The sequence below is a fragment of the Ambystoma mexicanum genome, chromosome 4q (genome assembly GCF_040938575.1).
Source record: "Ambystoma mexicanum isolate Mex_15411 chromosome 4q, UKY_AmexF1_1, whole genome shotgun sequence".
Classification (NCBI taxonomy): domain Eukaryota; kingdom Metazoa; phylum Chordata; class Amphibia; order Caudata; family Ambystomatidae; genus Ambystoma; species Ambystoma mexicanum.
Genome location: NC_090928.1, coordinates 664,442,525 through 664,468,761, shown reverse-complemented (window position 1 = coordinate 664,468,761; position 26,237 = coordinate 664,442,525). Strand labels below are relative to the sequence as shown.

General features: G+C 45.0%; 1 protein-coding gene across 3 annotated transcripts in view; it reads right to left on the bottom strand.

The window, feature by feature from the left end:
- The window catches only part of EML6 (EMAP like 6), a 3,038,586-nt gene that overhangs the window by 64,004 nt on the left and 2,948,345 nt on the right, over positions 1–26,237 (bottom strand). For all 3 annotated transcript variants that reach the window (XM_069608236.1, XM_069608238.1, XM_069608237.1), the window contains one exon: positions 10,271–10,371. In XM_069608236.1, coding sequence (XP_069464337.1) covers positions 10,271–10,371 — 101 coding nt within the window. The remainder of the gene's footprint in view (positions 1–10,270; positions 10,372–26,237) is intronic.

Sequence of the window (26,237 nt, the reverse complement as noted above, 5' to 3'; positions counted from 1 at the left end):
CGTTTGAGCGATTTAAGATGAGTTTCTCTCCATTTTCTATACGTTCTAGCCTCACCTTGTGGGAAGTTTGGCTTTTGTCGCCAGCGCTATTATCTGTCTTGTTCGTTTTGCGCCATTCCTTTCTCTCTCGGGGAAACCGTGTATCGAGGATCTTGTTTCTAGCCAGACCTACTCTGTTTACGTTGTCTTTGTTGTAAGCAATGCCATCCGAAAAAGTATCTTTTGATTTAATATGAGGCCACGGGCCCTCTTTCAGAGCAAGCTTCCTTTCTGACGATGGTTTAGACAGCATCTGAGATTGAGCGAGGGCTTTTCGCCTTTCTTCCAATGTTTTAAATATGGGGCTTGAGGGATTTGTGTAATGCTCGTCTTGTTTAGGATTCTTTTCGAAAAGAGTACATATTCTTGCAGCGCCAGCTGGTATCCGGGTAAGCACTGAGTCATTTCCGTCACTTGGAACTACTGGCTGTGCATCCGCAAGTAACGCGTCTTCAGAACCCATCTCAGAAACCTTATCCTCTGATTCCAAATCTTCATACACAGACAGGTTGATTAAGTTGATGGATTGATCCTTGGTAGGTTCAGGGAGAGGGACAGATTCTACAGGCTTTGCAGATGTGTTTGCAATGTTAAGGTCTTTTTTCTTTGTTGGGTCCCTGTCATCTGTCCGAGTGTTATTAACAGTTACATTGACAGTTTTTAGATTCCGAAGGAATTTTCTTGAGTTGTTGCCAGCGCTTCGGTTTTTAGTTTTTTGATTTTTAGTTTTTTTCAACGGTCCTGATTTGGGGCCCTTGTGATGTACTTTCTGGGGTACAGTTCCCTTGGATATATCAAATATTTGATTTTTGGGCTCCGTTGTTTCTGGAATTAATATCACCTCAGGTATGCGAGGGGCGCCCGTGTCATTCAGGGTTGCCAAAGAGGAAGGTTTTTGAGGATCGAGTGTTGCCAGATTTTTAGGACCCTTCCTGCTTTCCAGGACGCTAGCAAAGCTCATTTGAGGAGATGCTTCGGTTCTTGTTCTTTCATGGCTCGGGCCCATGCTCTCGTGCATAGGTTTTTCAGGCTCAGGTTTTGAGCTTTGGATACCCCGAGTATCAGGCACTGAGGGAACCGGCGGACTGTTTTCGCTACTCAGGTTGTTGGTCTCCTGACAGTTCTGAATTATTGGTGCAGATTTCAGTGCTTCTGTAGTTTCTCTAGAATTGTTGATAGTGTCCAGTATCCCCATGGTAGAGTAGAGCACCAAGGAGCCAGTGTCTGTGGCGGAGTTTCTCATTGAGGTATAGACGGGAGGTTCCATGGGGATTGGCCCCTTATCGGTTTGTTGACCAGCAGGGTGCTCCCGGCTAGGTTGCCGATTTGAGTCCTGTGTTGTCGTATGTCGATGCCTTAGCACGCTTAGAGCTTCTTTCGCAACCTCTGCAAAGAGCTTTTTATCCAATTTGTTGTTTTCTTTCTGTTCTGTTAGTGTTTGCAAGGCAGAGGTCAAGTTTGTTTTTATTGCTCCGTTATCTTTTCTTTCAGCGCGCAAATCTTTTTCCATATTGATTATCTTTGAGTTCATAAGCGCCACTAAGGTTGTCAGGTCCTTCACATTGTCATTTAATTGCTCGTAGAGCTTTAGAAATGGAGCAAGCGAGATTCCAGTTGCTGACATTAAGACCGATTGTAGGTCTTTGGTGAAGTTCGCATCAAGCCTGACTTCTGAAATGCGGTCTTTTTTATGTGGTTGAATTTTGGATCTCCTAACTTTTGGAAAGTCACGTTCTATGATTGAAGCAGTTGAACAAGTCTCAGAAGAGGAAGAAGTGGAAACGTGAGAGTCACGCTCACAGGTGTTATATGCAAGATTTTGTTTAGCACTTCTGAAATGGATTGGGCGTATTGTCGCATTTGCCTGTCTTTGAGGGGCACGAGCCTGGGAACAGGGTATACGGGGTGAAGCCGGACAAACAACATTTTCTTCATTTTGCAGAGCGATTTTCCAATTACGCAGAGCATCAGAATTTGTGCTAGACCATTCTGCCCCTGGCTGAGTCTCATGGTTGGGCGCCGTAGGCGTCCGCTGGTTCTGCTGGTTAGTTATGCTACGGTCTCCTCTAGATGTGAGATTGCAGGCTTTGTTTATTTGGGGAAACTCTTGCAAAGTTTTGATTACAACTTCTGACGAGGCTCTTCTGTTTTTAGGGTGTGCTGGAGAAACACATCCCTTGTTTAGAACAGATAAGTGCTTGTCGAGGGGGCAAAATACTTCATCTTCCAACGCCGTGTTGGGCATAACAGGGTCCAGTTCATCCATTCCGTGTATAGAATGGCCGTGTGGTTTCGTGGTGGGCGAGAGTGATGAGGTACGCAGCTCTGGCAGAGGGGCCTCTTTCCAGATTGGATCCAGGCAGTCGTCACAGCTACCGTTATTAGAGCATCCTCTCATAGTGCGTGCGCGCCACGCCAAAACCATCAGTTTAGGTAGTTTGTTTGAAGAAGAGTTTAAGGAGTGGGCGTCAGTAAGGAGCGCAGTGTTTCGAGAACTTGGACACGGCCTAACCGCAACCTCAGCCTCTGTGTTACAGGCGTCAAACTCGGTCGGCACAACGGGCGTGATGACGGGCACACAAGAATCCACTCCGCGTCTTACCTCTCTCTCAGAGCACACGGAGCTGGCAGTTGGATCAGGCGCCGTCGTGCTGACAAGAGAGTCAATCGAAGGCTCGAGGTGAGAGGGTCCGCTCCGAGGGTCGCCCGCAGGCGAGGAGGCCCCGACCCCCACCAGAACTGACCCACCCTTTCCCAGGAGGGATGGGATCCCTGATCCCACACGCTCGTCCATGAAGCCACCAGCCCCAAGGCCGCCAGGCGCACACTCCCTCTCACCCCACTCGGCTCTCCCATCACTCGCCGAGCATAGTGACGTCACACTCGGTGTGAGCTTGCTCACATCGGTCGCCAGTTTGTGTGACACGGGGGGAGACAGGTATGGGGGATCGAGGGGTGACACGGGCCTTGCTAGGTGATTGTCAGTATTATCAATATTTGACGAGTCCACCTGCAGGGTAAAGGAGGCTATTGGAAATATAGAGGATGTAGAAGGTATAGAGACTGTCATTGGAGTGGCGGCATGTACTGCGTTTCTCCTTGCACTTTTATTCTTCAAGCACGTCAATGACAATCCTACGTCTTCAGGATCTCCCACAAAAGTTCTGGTAAATTCACTTACGGTGTCATTATGTCTAATCAGTTTTGTACTTACTCGTTGGCCAATGCTCACGTTAGTCAGATTAGATGCTGAGGCGCAGGCGGAGTTCCAACGTCGCAGTTGCAGCCTTGTGTGGGGTGGGGAAGGCAAGCGGTCTCCGCAGGTGCCTGTTTTCCCGCGTTTATGCGATGATCCATCCATTACGGCGGGCCCGCAGGCCCTCGCCCGAACACCAGAACACCAAAACACACTGCGCACACCGCGCGCTCCGCGTGTGCTAGGGGTTTTATGCAACTTCCTCCTGGAAGCAGTAGTGGAGATAGAAGACAGACTTCCAAGTGTCCCAGAAACAGCAGCAGCAGAAAGAGCCTGGGCAGTCTCAGTCTCACCAAAACACACTGCGCACACTGGGCGTTTTCTGGATTCTTCAGCTAGTACTGAGAGTTTGAGTCCATGCTTTCCTACAATGGTTATAAAATTGGGAGCAGTCCGGATCTTCTTCCTTAGTCCAAATTCTAGGAGAAATGTATCCTGTGAGCATTAGATTGTGTATTGAGTGCAGTTAGAATCAAGTTAAACAGGGGATGAAGAATTCAGGTTAAGCTGAAGAGGTGTCCATCATCTAGCTCAGAATTTGTGGTGGTTTTAGAAGGTATCACCCCATTACTGGGACCATTTTACTGCGACCACCTAAAATATCTACTTTTTTTATTTCGACCCCTTTTACACCCTATATATATGTGGGGGGATGGGTATAGTATAAAGTGGATGTACAAGGGCTGTGGGGGGGGGGGTCCCCCTGCATATATATGTGGGGTGAAAAGGGTGTTGGAATAAAAGTGCATTTTAGGGTGTGGCAGTAAAGTGGCTACAGTTATCACATCGATTTGTTTTAGAATAGCTGCAAGTATTCCGCATTCATATTTCATTAGCACACAACTTGGCCCTTTGTTCATCAAATATTTGAATTCTCGCCGAAATACACGTGTCTTAAAGTCACTATTATTTTAGGCTCATTAAAGAATGGTGAACTGTACACACAGAAGATGGACAATGTTATTGTGAAGGCATCAAAGAGGCCAGCCTCCAAAGTCGGGTGCTGATCCAAGAATATCAGCCAAGTACAAGGTGCTAGACCTCCTTCAGTTTAGTTTAGTTTAGTTTCTTTATTTGTACAGCGCACCATACTCTCAGGTAACTGGGAGCTTAAGCTTATGCAGAGGTTAAAGAATGGTCAAACAGGAAAAATAACAGTACAGAAACAGAACAGCGATAAGTGCAGGTTGACTGTGGTTACATGGTGGTCGTGTGTGGAGAACAATGCAGCAAACACAAACAGCAATAGATGAGTAGCTTAAATTGACCCGGGTCAGAAGCTGAACCTTCATGGAGCTTCTTGAAGAGCCAACTCTTTACTTTTGCTCTGAAGGGCCAGAATGCGGTTTCGGTCCTGAGGCTAAGAGGAAGCGCGTTCCATAGTTTGGCCGCTAGTACTGGGAAGCTCGTTCCCCCTGCTCTTTTTAATAGGAATCTTGAAACGGCTACGCATTGGGAGTAGGTGGCTCTGGTAGGTCTAGTATGTTGGCGTAGGTTGACTTTATCGGCTAGGTATTTGGGGGCGGTGTTTGAAAGGCACTTGTGGGGGATGATGAGAGTGCAGAGGGCTACCGTCATGTACCGGGAGCCAGTGGGCATCCTGTCTGAAGCTGGAGATGTGCACGGATCTTGGAATACTTAGGGCAGCTCTTAAGGCGTTATTTTGTAGGACCTGGAGTTTGTTGAGGTTCCTTTTGGAGGTGCCTAGGTAGAGGGTGTTGCAGAAGTCGATTTTGGATAGCACTAGTGCCCTGGCTAGTGTGATGCAACTAGTAGGTGACAGGAATTGTTTGCAGGCGTTAATTAGTTTCTTTGTGTATGCCGTGGTAGAAGCAGTTGCATTCACCTGCTTCTTGAGGGAGAGTGTGGAATCCAGGTAAACTCCCAAGGTTTTAATCTCTTTGGCCACTTTGATAGGGTTCCATCAATGCAGATGGACTCGTATCGGGGGTCTTATTTGTTCAGGCGGGATTGGGATCCGACGATCAGGAGCTCAGTTTTCTCGTTGTTTAGGCAAAGGTAGTGATCTGCCATCCACGCCTGGATTTCCAAGTAGATATCATTGATTTCTTTACAATCATCTTCATAGCAACCTGAGAGTGTGATGAGAACCTGGGTGTCATCAGCGTAGTTGGTGCATTTGATACCCAGGTTGTCGAGATGCTCAAAAAGGAGCTTGGTGAAGATAGTGTTGCCGAGACGCACAATCCTTGTGGGACGCCGCAACGGATGGGAATTGGGTCTGCTGCCGCAGAGGGTGCGAAGACCCTGGTGGTGCAGTTAGACAAGAAGGATTGAATCCAAGAAGTGGCGTTGCTGGAGAAGGCAGCTGCTGTAGACAGGTGATCAGTAAGGATCTTGTTGTCGACAAGATCGAAAGCTGCTGACAGGTCTAGCAGCAGAAGCATAGCAAGCTTACCCATGTCTTTTGCCTCATCCATTTGAATTTTTAGATCCAGGAGGGCTGTTTCAGTTCCGTGTATGGGCCTGAATCCTGATTGTATAAGGCCAAGTAAGTTGTGGACGTCAAGGTGATTCTGGATTTGGAGGCATTCTCATGGCAGATTCATCAATTGTAGGAGGATTGCAAAGTAAGGTGTACAAAGAGTTTGAATAACATTGTTAAGTTACAAACACAGACTGTGTACCACTTCAAAAACAACCATGAAACATGGCGAAAAGACACTCCATGCTGCTACAAATCCAACCTTAACATTCACTTCAAGTATTAGGTAGGTTACATCAATATCTTATTTATATGAATATATTGATGTAACTTGCCTAATACGTAAATGTTAAGGTTGAATTTGTAGGTATGGTGTGAGTGTTTGTACTTGGAGTTTCATGGATGAATTTGTAGTAGTGTACAGTGAGTTTTTGTACCTATACACATATGCCATACCCCTCACTGAAATTAGATATTGACATTTATTTTTAAATCAGTGTTAAGGTTACTCCAACAAAAACATCAAGTGTACAATGAGTGCTAATAACAATGTTAGGGTACACACACTCACTGTACACCACTACAAATTCAACCTTAAAATTTACGCATTAGGCAGGTTACATCAATATCATATTCATATCAATAAGATATTGATGCAACCTACCTAATTGTTTAAGTGAATGTCAAGGTTGGATTTGTTAAAGCACCTGGTGTGCACAGGTGTAGTATTAGTGTTTGCTGTATGTGTATCAGCGTATGCCCATGTGCTACAACATCCCAAAGGTTTATATTTCATGCATGCATAGAATGTATCTGTTATGTATATATGAAAAGTCACATCAAAATGACTGATGGGAGTTTGTATGCTTATAAAAGCGTTGAGTTGTACAATGCATACAGGTATGCCATTTACATCTCTTGAAAACTGACATCAAAATCAGTCCACACATTGAGTTTTCAGACATATATTGGTGTACATGTCCAAAATATACATCTCCCAGGTACGTGTAAAGTTCATATATAAGATGCACATTCATTCTGCTTATGTTTTATATGCCTCCAATATGTATAAAGGCTCAGAGTAAAATACGCTATTACTTTTATGTGTGTTTTCAATGCAACGTATAGAGGTTTTACATTTCGTGCATTTACACAGTTTATGTCCTGACCCTTGCCCCTGGCCCTTACTGGCAAGTCAGTCTTCCAGTTAGGACCAGGTCAAAGGCCTTAAAACCTCATCCAAGACTCTCTTGGAGTCAGTCCTGGCGCCTTCGGCGCCACGCTCATAACTATCATGAAGTCCAACATTAGAATAGGACTATTTACTTGTGACTATTTATCTTGGGGGTTCAGCCAACATGGAGTCACACACATAGCTCAGTTACAAGGAACTGAGCTATGCGGTCTAGTCTTTTGGACTGCCTGGATTACTTTGGGTGTGGCAGGTCTGGGACTATTTTACCTGGACTACTTTACCTGAGACTATTTAAACCGCACCCAAACAGCAGAACATGCTTTGCATGATTCTGCTGTGGGCAGCGTAACGCTCACCGTGTCCAGTTCTTTGATGCCAGTTTACCTGAAACCAAGGACCTGCAGAGAGAGAAAGAACACTACGAAACTTACCTGGAACAGTATCCATAGCCAACTTCAGTTCCACTCACCTGAAGGTACGAACTCCATCATCCGGCACCGCACGCATCCTGGAATACCATAACCTGGAAAGAGGAGAAAGACAGACAGCATTAGTAAGCGTTTACTCACGTTTCCTCCCGAATGAAGAAAGCCACACAATTCTTACTTTGGTAGTAATCTCCTGGTCAGTATCACTGCTGGAACATTACGGCGCTCGGCGAGGAACATCGCAACCTGCAAGGAGGGAAAAGACACAGGTTCGCAATATAAAAGGCGAAACAGGGCCGCGCATTACTCACCGGACAGCATCGCGCACACCGCGCTTTCGCCTACCGGCCCATGATCATCTTCAAACTGCATGACACCACCAAAATACCTTTCCATACCTAAAAGGAAAGAAGCAAGACATTATTATTCAAACTGAGAGGAACTGCATATAAAGACTGTAAAGCAGCAAACCTACAGAGTCGCAGCAGGCCTGGATTCCCACAGGCGGGCTTGCACCAGTGAAGTAACTTGGTCGCTGCTCGCCCCCCACATCTACGCACCCCTGCCACGAGGAGCAGGACGGAGAATTCACCTTTTACAATATTAAGGTGAGTAGAAGGCCCAAGGGGGAGGAAGGAGTTGAGGCCAAGGGAGGTTGCAAAACATAAAGACAATCTGGTATTGAATCCAGCTCTCCTATATTGCAGACCCAACTTTAACCAGAGGCCTTACAAAGGGACCGGGAGAGGGTTCGAGAGTGCAAATCATCCAACCAGGCTGGGTGGCGTCCCCGTGGATACAAGGTGAGCGTAACGGTTTAAATGTCCTATACGTCTTTTAAATATAGGAAAATTGACATCAGAGTCAACTGTATAAGTGTATACATGTATGAAATGCAATTTTTTTTAAAATGTATTTATGTGGTCATTTAGCTAATCAAATAACTTTTGACCACAAAACATTGCAAGATATACAAAACAAACAGTTTGTGTGACATTTGATAAAAGAAGAAAGACAATAATAAAATCCATTAGATATTATAAACAAACACTGAACAAACCAATCAACCTCAAAGCAGATACAATGCATTAAGATAAAGTGCATTTAATGATGAAGGTGTGTCCAGCTGTAAACTATCTAAGAAGCCAACAATCGACACTCACTAGACAGGGAATTCTGAGACTGTTCATCCGACGACGAAGTAATTGAATTGATAGTTAATGAGGACAGCTATGGGCTGCAAATCCTCAACATTTGTTAGTCTCCCCCAGAGTCAGAGAGACTGTCTCTCCTAATCTTGCTGTTTTTTATGTACCAGTTCTTGCAAGGCGCTTTGGCCTAGGGATGCACCATTAACCCGGCACAGGCCAGACTGAGGCGCCATGCAGTTCCCAGAATCACCCACTGGATTCCTTAATGAGTCAACACATGTGACTTCTTGCAGTGTTCCGATTAAAAAAATCTTTAAGTTTGTTTTGCAGGCCTACATTATGACATTTAAATAATACAGACTCCAGTAAGGTTGATTGTGTTTCAACCTCAACTTTAAGGCCTTTTTACAAAGAGACCAAGATGCTTAACACTTGGTTAATCTCTTCTACTAACCAAATGTGACCTCTTATCCACCCCTTCACCAAATCGAGGCTCCAGATGTCGAAGTGGGATCAATTTAGCTGGAGTTGAAGCAGTAGAGAAATAAGACTCTGAATTATACAAAGAAATTTCTGTAAGGTCTGGAAAAATGTGTCCCCCTTTTTGCCAAATTCGGCATCCTCAGAGGCGCCAACCAAACATTCCATATCAATCTCATGGCTTTCTCCTTTAGCTTCCATGTGCGGTGTGGCCGAGTCTCCATGTCTTTCAGTTATAGTGTAAGACGCGGGCCCCACCTGTAGTTGCGAGGGCATCGCCCACACCGATTGAAATGAGGCAGTTATCTTTCCACCCTGCTGTACCGCCATTGCAGTGCATGCAGCGGACCCTAAAGTATTGGTGTTCTCACACAGAAAAGCGCCAGGCACTTGCCCAGCCCTACCACTGGAGGTCCTTTCACCAGGATATAGGGGAATTGGCAGGTCAATACTAAGTTGCATAAATTCATTTTCCGTAACTATGCAGTCAAAATAGTCCTGTGTCATGGCTACGTAGTACAACGGCGGCAAAACCTTGACTCTGCTCCTCAGATCGTACATTTGGGGCAGCTGTAGCGGTGCACCCTGAGTCAGGTGGGTGGACGAAAAGCAATTGATGTAACAGTACTAATAATATTGATATCTCCCACTCACTAGTTCTTGTTTTTCTGTTGGTCCTCAGACTTTGATCTTGACACGTCTCACCTGACTGCCGAAGTTCTGCAATGCCCACAGACTGCACGCGCTTCACGCTGTGTGTGATGTCTTAAGGTCCTTAGAGACACCTCCTTCGAGCCGGGAAACACTGTGGAAAGATCCTGTAGCTTCTGTTAGACAGCCGTAATCTGCCGCACTGCCAACACACTACGCGCGCTCTGTGTGATGGTTTAAGGTCCTTAGACACTTCCTCCGAGCCGGGAAACACTGTTTCATAATTGTGCATAATTATACACAAGACAAAAGTGTTGGCTTTGCTAATTCTTGTTAACAGGACTTCAGCGTGCCCCCACATCCAATCTTACTTGTGTGTGTACTACACTGCAATCGTTTGGCTTTATAGGTTGTGCTTAAGCACCAGCTAACAGCCAACACTAATAATGCAGGCCCTATGATATCAGCAGGGACAGCTACGTCAAAAGTCTAGGAATATTATTAGGTCCCTAGTTCAGAGTCCAGCATCGGGAGTCGGGTACATCAACATAATGCTAGTGATGGCAGGACATACTTTGAAACACAGTATCATTCATAGAATAGGCCTTTGCAAAGTGTTCTTACCTGCAGTCATCTCCTCCTGTACTTATCACATATTTATCATCATGTGAAAAGCGTACATTGGTGACGTGAGCCGAATGGCCAAAGTAGCGCTTGTGTTTGGCCTGAAAACAGACAAGGAATACAAACAAGTAAACATCAACTAGGAAAAGGAAAATAACACATTAATATAATGTACTAACAATCCAAATTATTACTATGACAACTCGATAGTAGTGCATGTCACAAAAGAAAGAAGAAAATCACAAAACGGATGGTATTGGTACCGTGTTAGGAGCCGGACCAAGCCCTGCCCACCCCAATGCAGTGTAAATCACTATTATCACTCATCCAGGGTGATAATTTTTTTTTTGTGTTGGGAAATTGATGCAGTCAATTTTGCACATGCCTGATTTTCTTTAAAAAATAACACATACAAAGATGACCGGCAAAGAAATAGTACAAAGACTCAGGCCGGAAAGAGGAATCAAAGGGCCTGCAAAAGAAGTAAGCGGGCAAATGGTACTTTTAGGTTGGGAAATGGCTGCAGGTGTTGTTGGCGTTGAACTGTGGTTGTGAGTGTGGGAGAAGGGGCCTGGGACAGCAGCCAAGAGAAGCACACGGCAAACCTGGGGTAAGAGGTACAGGAGAACAAGAGAGAATGTGGACAGTTCTTTTCTCATTATACACTGCACTTCTTGCTCCTGTTATTTCCTCCTTTGGACTCTCTAATCACTTTTGCGCTGACGACACGCAACTCTTTCTATCCTTCTCGTCTTTTACTCCGGAAATACACCATACTCGTACAACCTGTCTTTCCGCCATCAAATCTTAGATGGGGTATCACTTTCTTACTTTAAATGCCGGGAAGACTGAGGTCTTATTCTTCCCTGCTAATAATCTTTCTCCTCACCCCTCCCACCCTTTGTCCATTTCATTTTCTCCATCTACTCTTTCAATTTCTTCTACTGCACGTAATCTTGGTCTTTACTTTGACTCTAGTCTTTCCTTTACTCACCACATTTCTCTCACGTCTCGCTCCAGTCGTTTTCATCTCTACAATATTTGTAAAGTCTGTCCTTCTCTTACTTTCCACGCTACTAAACTTCTTATATCTTCTCTTATTTTCGCGCTGCTCTTCTATTGATCTGTCACACTATTTTGTCTCCCATATTCTCGTCTTGCTCCTTTAAAATCTATTTACCATTCTTCAGTTTGTGCACTCTGCTCACTCTCCTATCATGACTATTTCTGTATCACTTGTCTCACTTGGCTGGTTACCCTTCCATTCTCAACTTAAATTTCATTTCCTCTGTTTAGTCTTTAAATCTCTTTATGGTTTAGCTCCTGACTATATTGCTGCACTTGTGTCCTTTTATACTTCTCCTCGCTCCCTTCGTTCCACTTCTCTCTTTAGGCTAAACGGTCCTCCCCCTCCCTGTGCTCAGTCCCGCTTTCGGTCTTTTCAGCTTCTCGCTCCCCTTCATTGGAATGCCCTCCCCCCTCTCCCTTCGGTCTCTCTCTATTTACTCTCTCTTTCGGGCCTCTTTGAAAAATCACCTCTTCACTGCTTCTGATTGTTAGCTCTCATTGCTGTTGTTGCTTGATCTATTGAATTACCATTTTTTGCTGTACTGTTTAATTTTAACTGTGTTGAGCGCTTTTTTATAAATACAATAAAAATACAAATACAAATGGTGGGCTTTGCCCGCATTCCAGGGACACTTAATCGGCCAGCGCCTTTCCCCATTTTGATTACATAGAGAATTTACTATTGTAAATAGGAAACAAAAGGTTGCACAAATACAGTCCAGCCGTCTAACCAGGGAACAAATCACATTGAATGCAGTAAGTAAGTTTTATTTTAGGGTAAACCGAGACAAATAGTTAATGCTTGTACTGCAATAGTGGTGTTGGCCAAACCTTTGACTGCATGCAGACTAACATGCTGTAGTTTGTTTTTTAAATAAAGTTTCAAACCCGATATCCCCACTGCTCGCATGTGCTCACCAGTGTTTCTTTTATTCCACTTACCTTTAGAAGCACACCTTTTGGTGTTAAAATCTTGAAGTAAAAAGGTATGTTTTCAAGGAGCAACAACTTGATAAACACATTTTTTAAATAAGAGGTTTCAGTGCTCCCTTGATGACTCCTCCAATTTTAAAGAGATCTAAAGAAATGGTTAGTCACTGTGATAGCTAATGTACTCCTAGTCCAAAGTTCCCTTTCCTTTATACCTTCAGGAGTTCCCATGGAGCAGGGATGGACTGGAACCTAAACACAGCAACGCCTGGCCACACACTCGACTCCACCCTATAAGCTCTGTAACCTCAGTCCCTTTATCCGTCGAGGGCACCGGAAAGACTCACTTCACTTTTTTAGGGGGATGGTGGGTGTATTGATGAACTGACATTAAACCAGGAGTACAGTAACCACCAAAGTGAGTAACTTGCCCTTACCTCTACGTCCCGTCACCTTTCCTCCATACTTATGGTTTTGTCCCAAGCAATATCCATCTCAAACTGATGCGAAAATGCTGAGTAATCGCTTGCCCAATCTGAGAAGCTACATTAGAGTTGCTGTCCAGACAGTACCTCTGGGTTCTAGGAACACCCAGACAGTGTAGAATTCTGTCCGCCTCAGTTTGAGGGCCCGGGAATAATAGTGGCAGCAGAATTTCTTGATACATGTTCAAATTCTGAGACCACGTTTGGTAGAAATAATGAGTGTGTTCAAAGAACCCCAACTTCTCTGGTTTCTCTGAGGACAGGGCCTGTCAAACCCTGATCAAGCGGGCAGATGTTATTGCCACTAGGAATTATGTTTTTCAGGAGACCAGCCACAGGTCTACAGAGCTCATGGGCTCAAATGGGTTCTGGGCCAACGCTGCCTAGACCACGTTCCCGTTCCATGCTGGAATTGGGCTGCGAGTATGTGAGAACAAGTGGAACAGTCTCACAAAATGACGGAGTAAAATCACATCACAACAGAAAATTACAGGTACATAACGTTACATACTGTCCCGTGAATAGCAAAGCTGCATCTATCCATGGCTTCATACGATAAAATACGCACCCCTCTACGCCATCCCACACATGGGAAGGTGAGAAATAAACAAAACTTTCGTAACAGCTTAATAGTGATAATGTTAAGAGAGCACAAAAGGAAGAGTCTGAAGTGGACCTTACACTGGCAAAGATGGAGTGATGCAAACAGGGACATCTTCCTCAGAATTGGTGGTGTCATGCAATGTGTTCAGATCAGTTTATATACTGCTTTCCTGCAAAGTGTCTACCCCCGCTTAAGTGTTTTACCACCCAGTTGGCCCTGAAGTGTTATAAGGGTTCACTACTATATTTGAGGATACACTTGTTTAAGGAATAGCCTTTCTCAGTAGACACATGCTTCGTCAATCACAAACCTAGTGGTAGTCCTGTAAATGTTTTTGCAACCACTCCTTTGGTGTGATAATCAACCTATAACAGCATGTACTATGGTCAATATGAGGTAAGTCACATAGTACCGTGCTGCATCTATAATGCTTGAAGCTTAAATATCTACTTCAAAACACCACACTTGCCAATCACATTCACTGCATTGTATGTTTCAGTATGTTCAATTTGTACTTAGGTTCTGCATCTTCTGGCAACCATATCACAGCATCCTGTAGCCATATAGGTCAAAGGTGACATCTCTGAGTTGCTCTGCATTGCCTGGCTGTTCCTTCTCAGAATGCATACAGGTTTGTACAAACCATTGCAGATTAAATATGGTAGGTACCTGCCTCTAAATCGGTAGACATTTGACAGTGGGGCCAATTTAAATTACTAACCTTTCTGAGCAGCGTGCTAATTGCAAACCTTTCAGCTGAAAATAGATCTGCATTTCTCTTTTTTACAATTTGGTTCAGTTCTGTAGTCAAACAGGTATACTACCAATGCTGATTTTACAGCCCCACAGGCAAATAAAAGAAAACAAGACGATTCTCTTCCTCCTGCTCAAGCCAATCTTTCTGACACAAGGATATTTAACAGAAGTCTCATTTTGGGAGATTAAGGCTCCAGGTCAAGGACTGATCAATTATAAATGTCATGGAAATTATGAAGAAGACTCTGTCCCATGTTAATATGAAAGTGTCAGATTCAAATCTAAAAACGTGCAACAACTAGAAAGCACTAGATGTAATGTGGCATGACATTGGGTCAATTAATCCTACGAACACAAAAAATTCTTCTGGAACTCGAGAACAGAAATAGGTAATATACAATTTGTATTTTTAATCTTCTGGAAGAAATTAAGGGTGCACGTAGAAGCCAAATGATAAAAAGAAAAAGTTACTCATGGTAGTGACTTACTGAACTCCTAGTCCATAGTCCCCTTTCCTCCATATTGTATGGACGTCCTCGTATAGGGACGAGCTGGAGCCTTTTGCACTGCAAAAACGTGTACTTCCCTTTAAGGATTAATTTGGGCATGCAAGGAGCAGCAACGCATGTAGTCCTGCATGTTAACCCTGACCCTTGGCGCCACACCTCAGTCCCTCTTTATATGGCCTTCAAGGACGATAGCCCTAACTATGACTATTTGAAAGGGAATTGTGGGTGGGGAGGGCGTATGAAGCAAAGGGCACTATGGACTAGCAGTACAGTAGTCACTATGGTGAGTAACTTTTTCTTACTACTACATCCCATCCCCTTTTCTCCATATTGCATGGGCAATTCCAAAGGAACTGACATTTCTGGGTGGAGCTAATTAGACAGCTATCTAGGCAAATATGTTCCTGATAACTGATGAAGTTGCCCAAGTGGCAGCTTTACAGATAACCTCACATGGCCCATGCGGTTAGGCTACAGCTGCTGCCTTTGCTCCACTAGCGTGAGCGTGAATTCCCTCTGGAGGATCTTTCCCTGCAACTTTGTAAGCTTCTGATATGCACAAGACTATCCATCAAGCTATGGATCCCTTTGAAGCTTCTTTCCCAGAGAGGTTCCACCGAAAGTTACAAATAAGGCTTCAGAGCCCTGAAATCTCTTGTCCTCTTCAAGTAAAACCTCAACGCTCACCTGACATCTAAACAGTGTAAGACTTTTTCTGCCTTTGATTGAAGATTGGGAAAGAATACAGGAAGTTTTATTTCCCCGATTACTGTGAATGTCTGATACCACCTTCGGTAGGAATGACGGTTGTCTCTGTGGGTGTAGTGTAAGGTTCTGATGCCCAAAGGTCTTGGATTCTAACTGATTCTCCTGCCAGAAGTTAATTCCGCCAACAAAACAGTTCTAATGGTGCCCATTTTGATATCTACCGGGACCATTGGCTTGAACAGTTTATGAGCGAGAACCGAGAAAACCACATTGAGGTCCCAAACTAGGTGTGGTCCTCTGATAAATGGGTATTATTATTATTAAACCCTCCAAATGTTTTTTAACTACTGGGTTTGCTCATGAAAAGATCATTCACTCAGAATTTCTGCAAATCTCCTGAGCAAGCTAAATTACATGCGATGGACAGCACATCATCAAAACAAAGTTTAGTGGGTCTAGGTTTTTTGTTGAGACTAAAGCCAGAATCTTGTCCACTTCCTCTTCTACTGAGCTTTCGTGAAATACTTCCTGGATCTTTGGAGTATATCGAGATTGTCCTCTGATATTTTCAGGCAATTTAAAATGAGCTTTTCAGGAGCCAGGCTGCAAGCATCATTGCTTGCAAGTTCGGGTGAAGGACTGACCTGCCTTGCTGTGTGATCATGTTCTTGAATATTTCCAGTTTCAGTGGGCCCTGAGATGCCCTCCTCGCTAGGTTTGAGAACCACAGTCTGCATGGCAATAGAGGAGCTATCAAGATCAGTGTGCAGTTGTCGGAGGCTCTGAATTTGGTCAGGACTCATTATTAGAGAAGTAGGTGGAAACACATAACCTGTTATTCCAGACAAGTATATCTTGAAGGCATCTCCTACCAAGCTCTTCCCCTGACCTCCCCACGAGGCATATCTGCGACATTTAGAGTTGTTGGCTGTGGAGAAAAGATCCATCTCCGGGGTGCCCTAGAATTTGAATAACTTTTGGGCAATCTTTGTAGCGAGTTCCCATTAAGTGCATTTGAACCGAGTCTGCTCAGTCAATCCGTTTCCGTATTGTCTTGTCCGAAGAGATGCGCTGTTCTGAGCAAAATCTCATGCATTATGTCCCAGTCGCAGATCTGAATCACTAATAAGCACAGGCTCAGGAATCTGGTGCCCCCCTGATGTTGAGATGGTAGTTGGCTGTTGTATTTTTCGTTACGATTATGACAAAGTTCTGAAGCAGTGGAAGAAATGACTTCAGTGCTAGATGTACGGTCTTCAGTTCCAGGAGGTTTATATGATTTTACTTGTCCTTCAGCGACCAGAGGCTGTGGTTGAAATGAGCTCCTACCGTGGCTCCCCCAGCCCTCCATAGATGAGTTTGTAGTTATTGTTCCCTAATGTGGACTTGGATGAAGGAGAGCATCACTTATGAGATGAGTGTCCGTACTCCACCACAGGAGGTCTTCCTACAGTGCCGCTGGAATTGTTATCTTGTCTGCCTGAGAGCCAATCTCTTGATTCAAAGAAACTGGGAAGTGCATCTGCAATTTCCTCACTCTGAGTCTCGCTAGAGGCACTTCAAAAATGCAAGTCACCAACAACCCCAGCAGGGGTTGGAAGCACTACACAGTCATATACTCCTGGTTGTGGAAATGAGCAATTGCTGCCAGAATATCTCTCTGCCTGTCCTGAGTGGGAAATACTCTGACTTGAATAGTGTCCCACTGAAACCCGATGAAGGTGAAATTCTGGGTTGGGAATTCTTTGTGTTGATAGAAAAGCGCAGGCTGAACAGAATACCCATTATAGATTGCAGGGTCTGTCAGGAGCGGCTCATCTGTTGGGGCGAAGAGGGCGGTGGCCACCTTAATCTGAGCCACTCCCACTGACTCATGTGCAGCCACGACTCTCAATACATTTGATTACAATGTGGAGCGCTTCATATTCCTCATGCGTTCTCCACAGATGACCGGGTTATTTTAGGACATCGTCAAGGTTCTTTGTTTGTTTGTTTATTCACTTAATGACGCGCTCCAGACCCGGAGGTAATAGGGCGCAACATTATGAAGATGCAAGGCTGATCCTGCAGGTTGTGCTGATCCTGCAGGTTGTGCCACCCCGGCCTCCTCCTCTGGGCACTCATCTGGTTCCTCCAGCGCTGCCGGTTCCAGTGCCTGTCCAGCCCCTGCTCCAAGTCCTGCTGGTGGTCCACATTCCACTGCCTCCTCCTGTACCAAAAACGCCTCCCCATCAACTGCCGCTGGACTTGTCTACAGTCCCGGATCAAGGGCAGGACCCGCTGGTATCTGTGTCCCAGGGCCACGACTCCCCTCAGTCAGTTAAGGCTTTTCATGGGAGTTCTATCAGAGTATTTGGGCAAGCGCACAATGATCTGTTCGGGCATCTCCCTCCAGAAAGATGTCCTGCATGTGGCGAAGAAGGTCTGTGAGAAGCCCAGGGGACAACGCCTCGATGAACAAGAAGTTGGACAGCAGGTTCAGGCTGACGGAGGGGGAACCAATCCTCCTGGCCACCCACCTTCAGCCTTATTCTTCGGTGGTGGCTGTTGCTTCGCTCTATTCGAAACCATTGTCTTGGTCTTCCTCCTCTGGTGCTGCTGCCAGTTGTCTTTCGAAGGAGGACAAGATCCTTGAGTCCTTGAGCAAGCAATGTTACGCCTTATCAGGGCTGCATTTGCAGCAAGCCAACCATGATGCTCTTTTGGCCCAGCTAACCAGAAGCTGTGGCGCGAGTTAGGGGAGTTTCTGCCTGACCTCCCTCTGGAAGAGCAGGCCTCCTTCAAGGCCGGTCTGGCTGATGCTCGGGCCGTTGCGTAAGACCTCATGGAGCCTTCGGTCTCCCACATCGACACAGGCAGCAGAGGGCTGTGCCTGGGGATCAGATGAGAAGGACGGCGTGCAAACATACCACTAAATGTTCTTTTGACGTGCAGGAGCAGATCTTAGCTCTCCCCTTCGAGGGTGTGGACCTTTTTAATTCATAAACCAATGACAAGTTGACAAAGAAGAAAACCTCTACTCAAACCGCCAAGTCATTGGCCATCCTGACAAGAGTAAATTCCTCAGGCTCAAGGCAGGGCTGAAATCAAACCCTGCGCCATCACCATATTCAAGGGGATTCGGGACCACAGAGGCCGGGCAGGTCACCCACCGACAGAAGGAGGAAACTGCAGAGGACTTTCCGCTTGTTTTTCCGCTCCCCCTCCTCTGCTCCCGCCTCTGAGGCCAAGAAAGAGTTGTTACAGTTGAAGAACACAGCTCACCGGTTGGGGGCCGGCTGGCTCTTTTCAAAGACAACTGGAAGCGTCTTTTCAAGAAGCCCTGGATCCTGTCCATAGTTTCCACGGGCTTCAGCCGTCCTCTTCCTTTTCCTCATCCAACCTCTTCATCAGATTGGGTCCTGGCTCTTTTACAGGATATCCGGTCACTCTTGGAGATGCAGGCAGTGGAACCGGTTCCTCAGTCAGACAGGGGCTTCTGGTTCTACTCCAGGATTTTTGCGGTACCAAACAACCAGGCTGGTCTAAGGGCAGTCCTGGACCTGTCACTTCTAAATCTGCCTTTACTGCTCAAACGCTTCAAGAGGATTACTCCAGCACACATAGAGTCTCTGTATGCAGGGGACTGAATGTGTTCCATAGACCTCAAGTATGTATACCTTCATGTCCCCATCTACCAGCGGCATCTGAAGTTTCAGCGTTTCACAATTATATCATATCACTTTCAGTACAATGTGCTTCCTTTTGGCCTGAACTCGGCCCCGAAGTTGATGAACACTGTGGCAGGTCTTTTCCGCCTCAGGGGCCATCATCGATAGCCTTATCTGGACAACTGGCTGGTTAGGGCCAGTTCATCCGAAGTGGTGGTACAGTCCTGCCAGAGATTGGCAGATATTCTTCATCAGCTGGGGTTTTCCCTCAACCTGAGGAAGTTGCAGCTGTGCCCCTCCCAGGATCTGGTCTTCCTAGGGGCTTGGTGGAACAAAGCAGTTCAGTGGATGTTTTCCACAGCCGAGAGGCTCCTCTCACTTTGCAAGGCGATTGGACATTTTCTGGCCCACTCGACCACCTCAACACGGGGGTTTTTAGCCCCTTCTGGGACTGACTGCGTCCTGCGTGCTCATGGTACAGCTTGCCCGCATCAAGATGAAGCGTCTACAGCTCCACCTGATGGGATCAGGAGATGGGGTTACAGTTGGACAGGCTCCCAATACTTCCACTCCACCTGCCCGATCTTCGCTGGTGGTTGACGAATGGCAATGTGGCCATGGGGGCTACCTTCACCTGACTGAAGCCTACCCTGATGTTGATGACAGACTGCTCCCGTTTGGGCTGGAGGGCTACTCTGAAGGACTACATGATTCATGGCGCATGGTCCAGGGTGGAAGCCCTCCTGCATACCAATATGCTCGAGCTCAGGGCAGTGGGCCTGGCCTTCAAGGCCTTCCTACCCCTTATCAGGGATAGTTCGGTTCTGGTCAGGTCGGACAACTCTACTTTGAACGAGGTTTTACCTGAACAAACAGGGTGGCACCTGTTCCCCCCTGCATGGAAGCGTTATCGATCTGGGAATGGACCTTGTCGGAGGGTATTTGGATCTCGGCAGTGCACCTCCCGGGGCAGAGCAACACGGAAGTGGATCTGGTGAGCCGACTGGGGTTATGATATGATATATGATACGGCATTTATAATGCGCCTATACACAGGTGTTTCAAGGCACGAAACACTTACCAGTGGGAATTGCACAATGACTCCTTGTTGCCCCTCTTCCAGTGTTGAGGGTTCACAGACCTGGACTTGTTTGCATCCCCTCAGAATTCCAAGTGCCCCCAGTTTGCTTCATGGACAAGTTGGGGTCTCTGGGAGATGTCTTCCAGATCTGTTCTGCTCGGCCGCAGGTGCTACGTGTTCCCATCCCCCACCCTGCTTCAACAGCTCCTCCGCAAGTGTTCCGGGCATCGGTGGGTTGCAGTCTCATCCTGATTTCCCCCCAATCGCCCTCAAGAACCTGGTTTTCGGATTTTCTGCAGTTGCGCTCCCAGGGGCATGTCCACCTTTCGATCCCCAGCAAGGGTTTACTTACGCAGCAGGGCAGTACAGTGGAGCACCCGGACCCAGCCAGGCTGGCTTTAGCAGCCTGGTTCCTGACCAGCTGAGGCTTCAGCATGCCCAATTTGTGGTCCCAGTATAAGAGCAAATGGACTCCGTGTTGCTATTGGGCCCGTGACAAGGGTCTGGATCCTGTCTTCTGCCCGCTGGACGATGTTCTGGCTTTTTCAGCATGCCTGGCTCATCTGGAGTGCAGGTGGATATGGCGGCCATTGTGGTGTATAAGAACTTCCTTGTTCATGTGTTTTCAGCGTCTAACACGGTGGTTAAGGCCCACCTCAAGGGGTTGTCTAGGCTTTTTCCACCAGTGCATAAGCAGTATCCAGTCTGAGACGTCAATGCGGTCCGCAGACTATGGTGAGTAACTTGAATTTGGAGGAAAAAGACAAACATTACATTTTTGTGTTTGTTTAGTAATGCAAGCTGGCATTATCAAACAAACACTGATGCATAGCGGAGCCAGCAGATTAGATTGCGTTCATGCTCGGCACCAGGGCCAGCCCAAGGCATGGGCACAGTCTGTGCAGCACACCTGGTCCTCAACCGGCCAGAGGGCCCCTGCAAGCACCAGCTGCCTGCTTCCGGGCATAGAAAGCCAAGCTTTGGATTTTCTTTCAAAACTTGATGTCCTACCTCCATGTACAAGGCTTGGCTTAGTCGGCTACCCCTATCTGTTTCTCCTGGTGAGGCAACGTGTCACCTCTCAACCTCCTGCTGCAATGCTGAAGAGACAAATGCCCTCATATCAGCGGCCCACTACGCTGCGGCCCATAAGCACTGCTTATCATTTTCTCTCTTGGTAGAAAGTATAGAGACCATTCTTTTGGAGGAGACTTTAACGTTTCCTTGTTAAGAACTGCGAAGGGACATTTTTATTTTGAAAGCACACGCAATGCATCAGTAAGCTGCCTTAGTAAAATCTGTGCCTTCCTGAAGGACAATTAAACATATCTCACAAAACCATTTTCAACTACCTGCCTTATTTCCATATGTTCATACTTACCATGCCAAAACCGTTTACACTAGTTAGAATGTAACATTTTCCTCACATTATATATGAAGCATGCCTTTGTCAAATGTTTAAACTCAAAGAGATAACCTTTTCCCACATAACCTTTTGTTATGAGTGTTTAGTAGGCCATTGTGTTGCCTTCTTTTAAATTGCATTCTGGTACGTGTAGTCTTCCATTCAAGGTGGAGTGAATAATGCACAAATGTAAAAATGTTGTCTAGCATATTTGTATAAGGATTTATATATTTGAATGAGTACTTTACCATGGTTTGTGTACTTTTCATGTTCTCTTTATAAAACAAAGTATTGTTGAAAGCCAAACGTGGGGTTTAGAGGGGAAAGGATGAGAGGGCAAGTGAGTCATTAATATTTGCTCAGGATGTGGCAGGAGAGGCTACAGTCCTGGAGGGGTTATTTTCTCTGGTTCTGTCCCTGTGCTGATTTTCAAGTCGGGCATACATGTGATGCAGGTGGAAAGCATCTGCCCACTTTTTTCAGGGGGAGCAGCATTTAAAAATGTTTGATTGCTCAAGTGTTCGGCTACCCCAGGTTATTATGTTTCCAGTGCAGATGCTTACCCAGAAGACCACATAAAAGTGCCATCAAAGCATATGTCTCCTGATTTTGTTTTCCTTGAAATAGTTCAATATAAATTGTTAGGTTTAAAAGGGGTGCACCTTTTATACTTTGCCAGCATAGTTATTGAAAATTCTTCTCTCTCTGGTTATTTTTCCAGTGTTGGTTACTTTTGTGGAAAGGCAAATACTCATTTGTGTTGTGCACTTTCTTCTAAACGGAAAGGTCAATTGAACTAAATTTGTATATTTCACTTTAAGATGTGTTCACTTACTGTGCATATATTAATGGGTGGCAGCTTTTGATCTTTGCTACGGGACAGAGATTACCACACTGAGTGACGCGAGGGAGCTGTACCCATCCCCAGGTCAAAACAACACATTTTATAGAAAAGTTTGCAGCAGGAATAGAAAAAAGTCATATGATTTACAGGAAGGTTTAAACATATAACATCTCAGCAACAGTCTCCTAACCTGCTGAATTGCCTTTGTAGCATTCCTCCATAGGATCCTATGAGGGATCAGAAATGAGAGGAGTACACACACAAAGTGGTAGTGTTTTCAATATCAGACATCTTTAGCAAAAGAAAAGGGTTGGATAGGCCTCTCTTTCCCTTATCCTAAAGAGAGTTTCCCTGCCTAGGAAAGTAAAACTAAAGATCAGTCTGTCTTGTCATCAATATTATGTAAACTGTCGCTGTGTCCAAAACAAATCCGACCCTCACACTAGAAATTACCTAAGAAGGGCAAGGAACAATGCCTCTGTTCTATGTTTAACCAAAAAGTGTTCAAATGTAAAGCAAATGGATAAATCCAACAACAACGGGGTTCTTCCAAGGAGATGCCCTTGAATCCAGAGGGCAGTTCCTTTCCCCTGGAATATTTCAGGAGGTTTCTTTTCCCAACCAATGTTTCCTTAAGGAGGGCAAGAATGTCTTTTATATACAATAAGTTCTCAAGGCTGTCCAATTGAGTCTTTTACGCAAATGTTGTTTCAAGGATGGTGCAAGTGTCTCTTTTATACAACTGCTTCAAGGTTGGCTTACTTTTCACAATGTTCTTTCTATTTCCCAGTATAGCACAGGTGCACTCCTTCACTGTCTATACATCATGGACTTTAGATATTACTTGTCCCAAACTTCCCCATATGGACCTCTCGCATATGAAGACTTGTTCAAGTTCTGTCTTTTAACTTCTTTACCAGTATTGATTTGCTTATGGCAATGCTTGCTCCAACTTTCCCCCATATGAACTTCTCATGTATGGAGACTTGTGCACATTTTGTCTTTTAGCTTCTTCATTAAAATGCATCTGGTTGTGATAACATTTGCTCCAGCTTTCCCCATATTGACATCTCAGGCATGAGGAATTGTGCAAATTCTGTCTTTCTAATTTACATGGTCGCTATTCAAAATTCACTTTTAATTGTTCATGTGTCTGTCGGTACGCCTTGGGGTTCCCACCATCACTGGACCAACTCATCAGTGTCTCATAGTGTTTCCAACCAGTGGCAAATTGCTGCAGCGAAGTCTCAATTCAGGAATGGTATTTCCCGCTTGGCAGACCCTCTTTCAGCTCTTACGCCGGTCTCACATTCACTTGCCGGTAAAGTTGCTGCTGTTCGACTTGACCGTGTCCTTGACAGACTGTTTGTGCTGCCGGTTCCTTCGTGACTCTTCCCTGGAGCCTGCCATGCTTCTCTGGGTCTCCCGACATTCCGGTAAGAAATTCAGACAAGCAGCAGCTTGAAAGCACCTGAATGCTTCAGCACGGTCTGCTCCAGTGTGTTTGCCTTCACCTACGGTTCTTCTTCCCGCTTTGCCAGAGTTGCTTCTCTTCTCTCCGCTTTCTGATTGCAAGTGAAAACCATCTTTAAATGTCCAGCGCAGCTGATCTACATTGCAACAACCAGTCCGCGTGTTTAGTTTAGGATTACTTTCAATCCATACTAATTCCTCCTTCGTCTCAGTACTTGAGATGTTATGGGGGTTGAAGTCCATAGGATTAATAGGACTTCCAAGGGGATTTTGTTTGGGATTTTCACCTAGTACAAAATCATCAGAGATTGGAGATGTTATGTGTACATTATGTACATATGAGGTGTGAATGGTATTCAACCTGCAATGTTTGTTAGGAAAGATTTTGTAGAGTTTTGTAATTGGAGGGATTTTCATAGTGACAATATTCTACAGGGAATTTATGAACTATAGGGTCTTCTTCATTTATAAAGGAAGAATACCTCGTCCCTCCTGATGGGGTCAACACACCCTCCAAAATCCATCTCCTCCCATGCGATCCTCCTTCATAATACCATCCCCAGGGTCAGGATCAGGTAGCGGCAGCCGTCCCATGGCCACATGGGAGATGATCTCAGGCTGGGGATCAGTGCTGACTCCACAGGAGTCATCATAATCCCCTGCTACTCCTGCACCCGCAAAGCAGATTGGCCTGCCCACCCCCTGCAATCAAAGGTCAACTGGCCCATTAATGAGGCTCCTTTCCAATTTTGAAGTGAACAACTTCAAACTTCAAACAACTTCAGTTGCTAATTTTGCAAGATGCATTCTAACATGTCACCAAGCCTGCATCCAGCAGAAGAGAGAGATTATTGACACAACCAGTGATTTAGATGGCAAGGAGAACGGGTGTACCTACGCCCTATGGCCCCATGTACTCAGCGCCTATGTATATATTATTTAGGACTTGAACCCTGTTCATTTTGTTTACATTCAAAGACATGAACAATTCTTACTTCCCAGCCTCAAGACCTGCCAGGTAAATAGACTCTATTGCACTATAAGGCAATCTTGCAGTAGATACAACCTGCCCCGACTGCCAGGGGCCAATACCTGCCCTGACATGACATCTTTGGAAATTGCTTGGAGTTTATTTCTTTTGACAGCCAAAATAATCCTTATGTGTAGCTTCTGAAATAAAAGGATATTGCTAGTTTGGACAATATGGACAAATATATCCACAATAAAAATAAAAACAATTGGGAAATGCCTGCAGAACAGTAGTTAACTTCAGTTAGCAAAATACAAATCACCATATTTTTGCAATGCCTTCCACAGTCAGAGGGTCATTTTTAAACAAAAGTTGCGAAAAGACCTTTTACAAACAATATTTCTACCAATTATATCTGGGAAGAGATGTGTTCAATTTGCTGAATTGCAAAAAGTCCCAGCTTCTCCACTTAACCAAAGTGTGAGCTCCAGGCTAAATCCTTTTATATCACTATCTCTTGTCTGCCAAAATTAAAGTCTATTTAAGGTATTTAGCTCACACTATCTGCTACTTTAAAAAAAAGTCTCACTCATGATATTTCCGCACAGGTACATTAATAGTGACATTTTATATACTAGACCTCACAGTTTCTCTCCTGCCTTACTCATGGCAACATGTTTTTAATTTAACTTCCCATGATACTGTTCAGTAGTGAAGACTCAATCTATATTATTTTCAGTAATATCACTGATGTCATTATTCATGCAAATAAAGGGGTGCCCCCACATACCTTTTGCCGCCCAGTGCCCTGCAAATCCAAGGGCCGGTCCTGCTTGGCACCAAGCCACTACCTCCTCTATCACTCATCTTAAAATATACCTTTCCAAATATATATGAAAACATTTTGTGCAGAGCCGTGCAGCAACGTGCCACATGCTCGGTCTTGTTACACTTTTGCTGAACTTTATAGAGTGATTTGTCAATAAGAAGCCTGTGGGTTTTGATTGGATTAGCCAGCTTTTGGATTGCCACACCTTTTGAATTCTATCCTTGCTAGTTCAGGTGCGCTGTTGACATGTATGGATTTCCCGGGTAAGGACTGGCATATAACACAGTTGCAGATACCAATGCAGAGTACTGCCAGCTCATCTGCATCCACCACCCATTTGGCAATTTTTTCACCTTTTTATTTTTTACCACATACGTGAACCAGAGCAAACCAAAGTATGGTGCTGTATTCCTTTTAAGAGGGCATGAAGTCAATTTTTGTTCACGTTTAAAGTTTACTCCAACTTTCCAGGTTAATGTAAACAATGTATATGTCAAATACAGTACAGCTTTTTCATCTGCTCCTCTAGTTTGTGGGGGTTGCTCAGTTCAATTAATAAAGCACAGAGGAGAGAGAGGTATAAAGAACAGACAATGGGGAGTTGTGTTACCACTGAACACCTTATTCTATTAAATTTATTTGACTATATTAGATC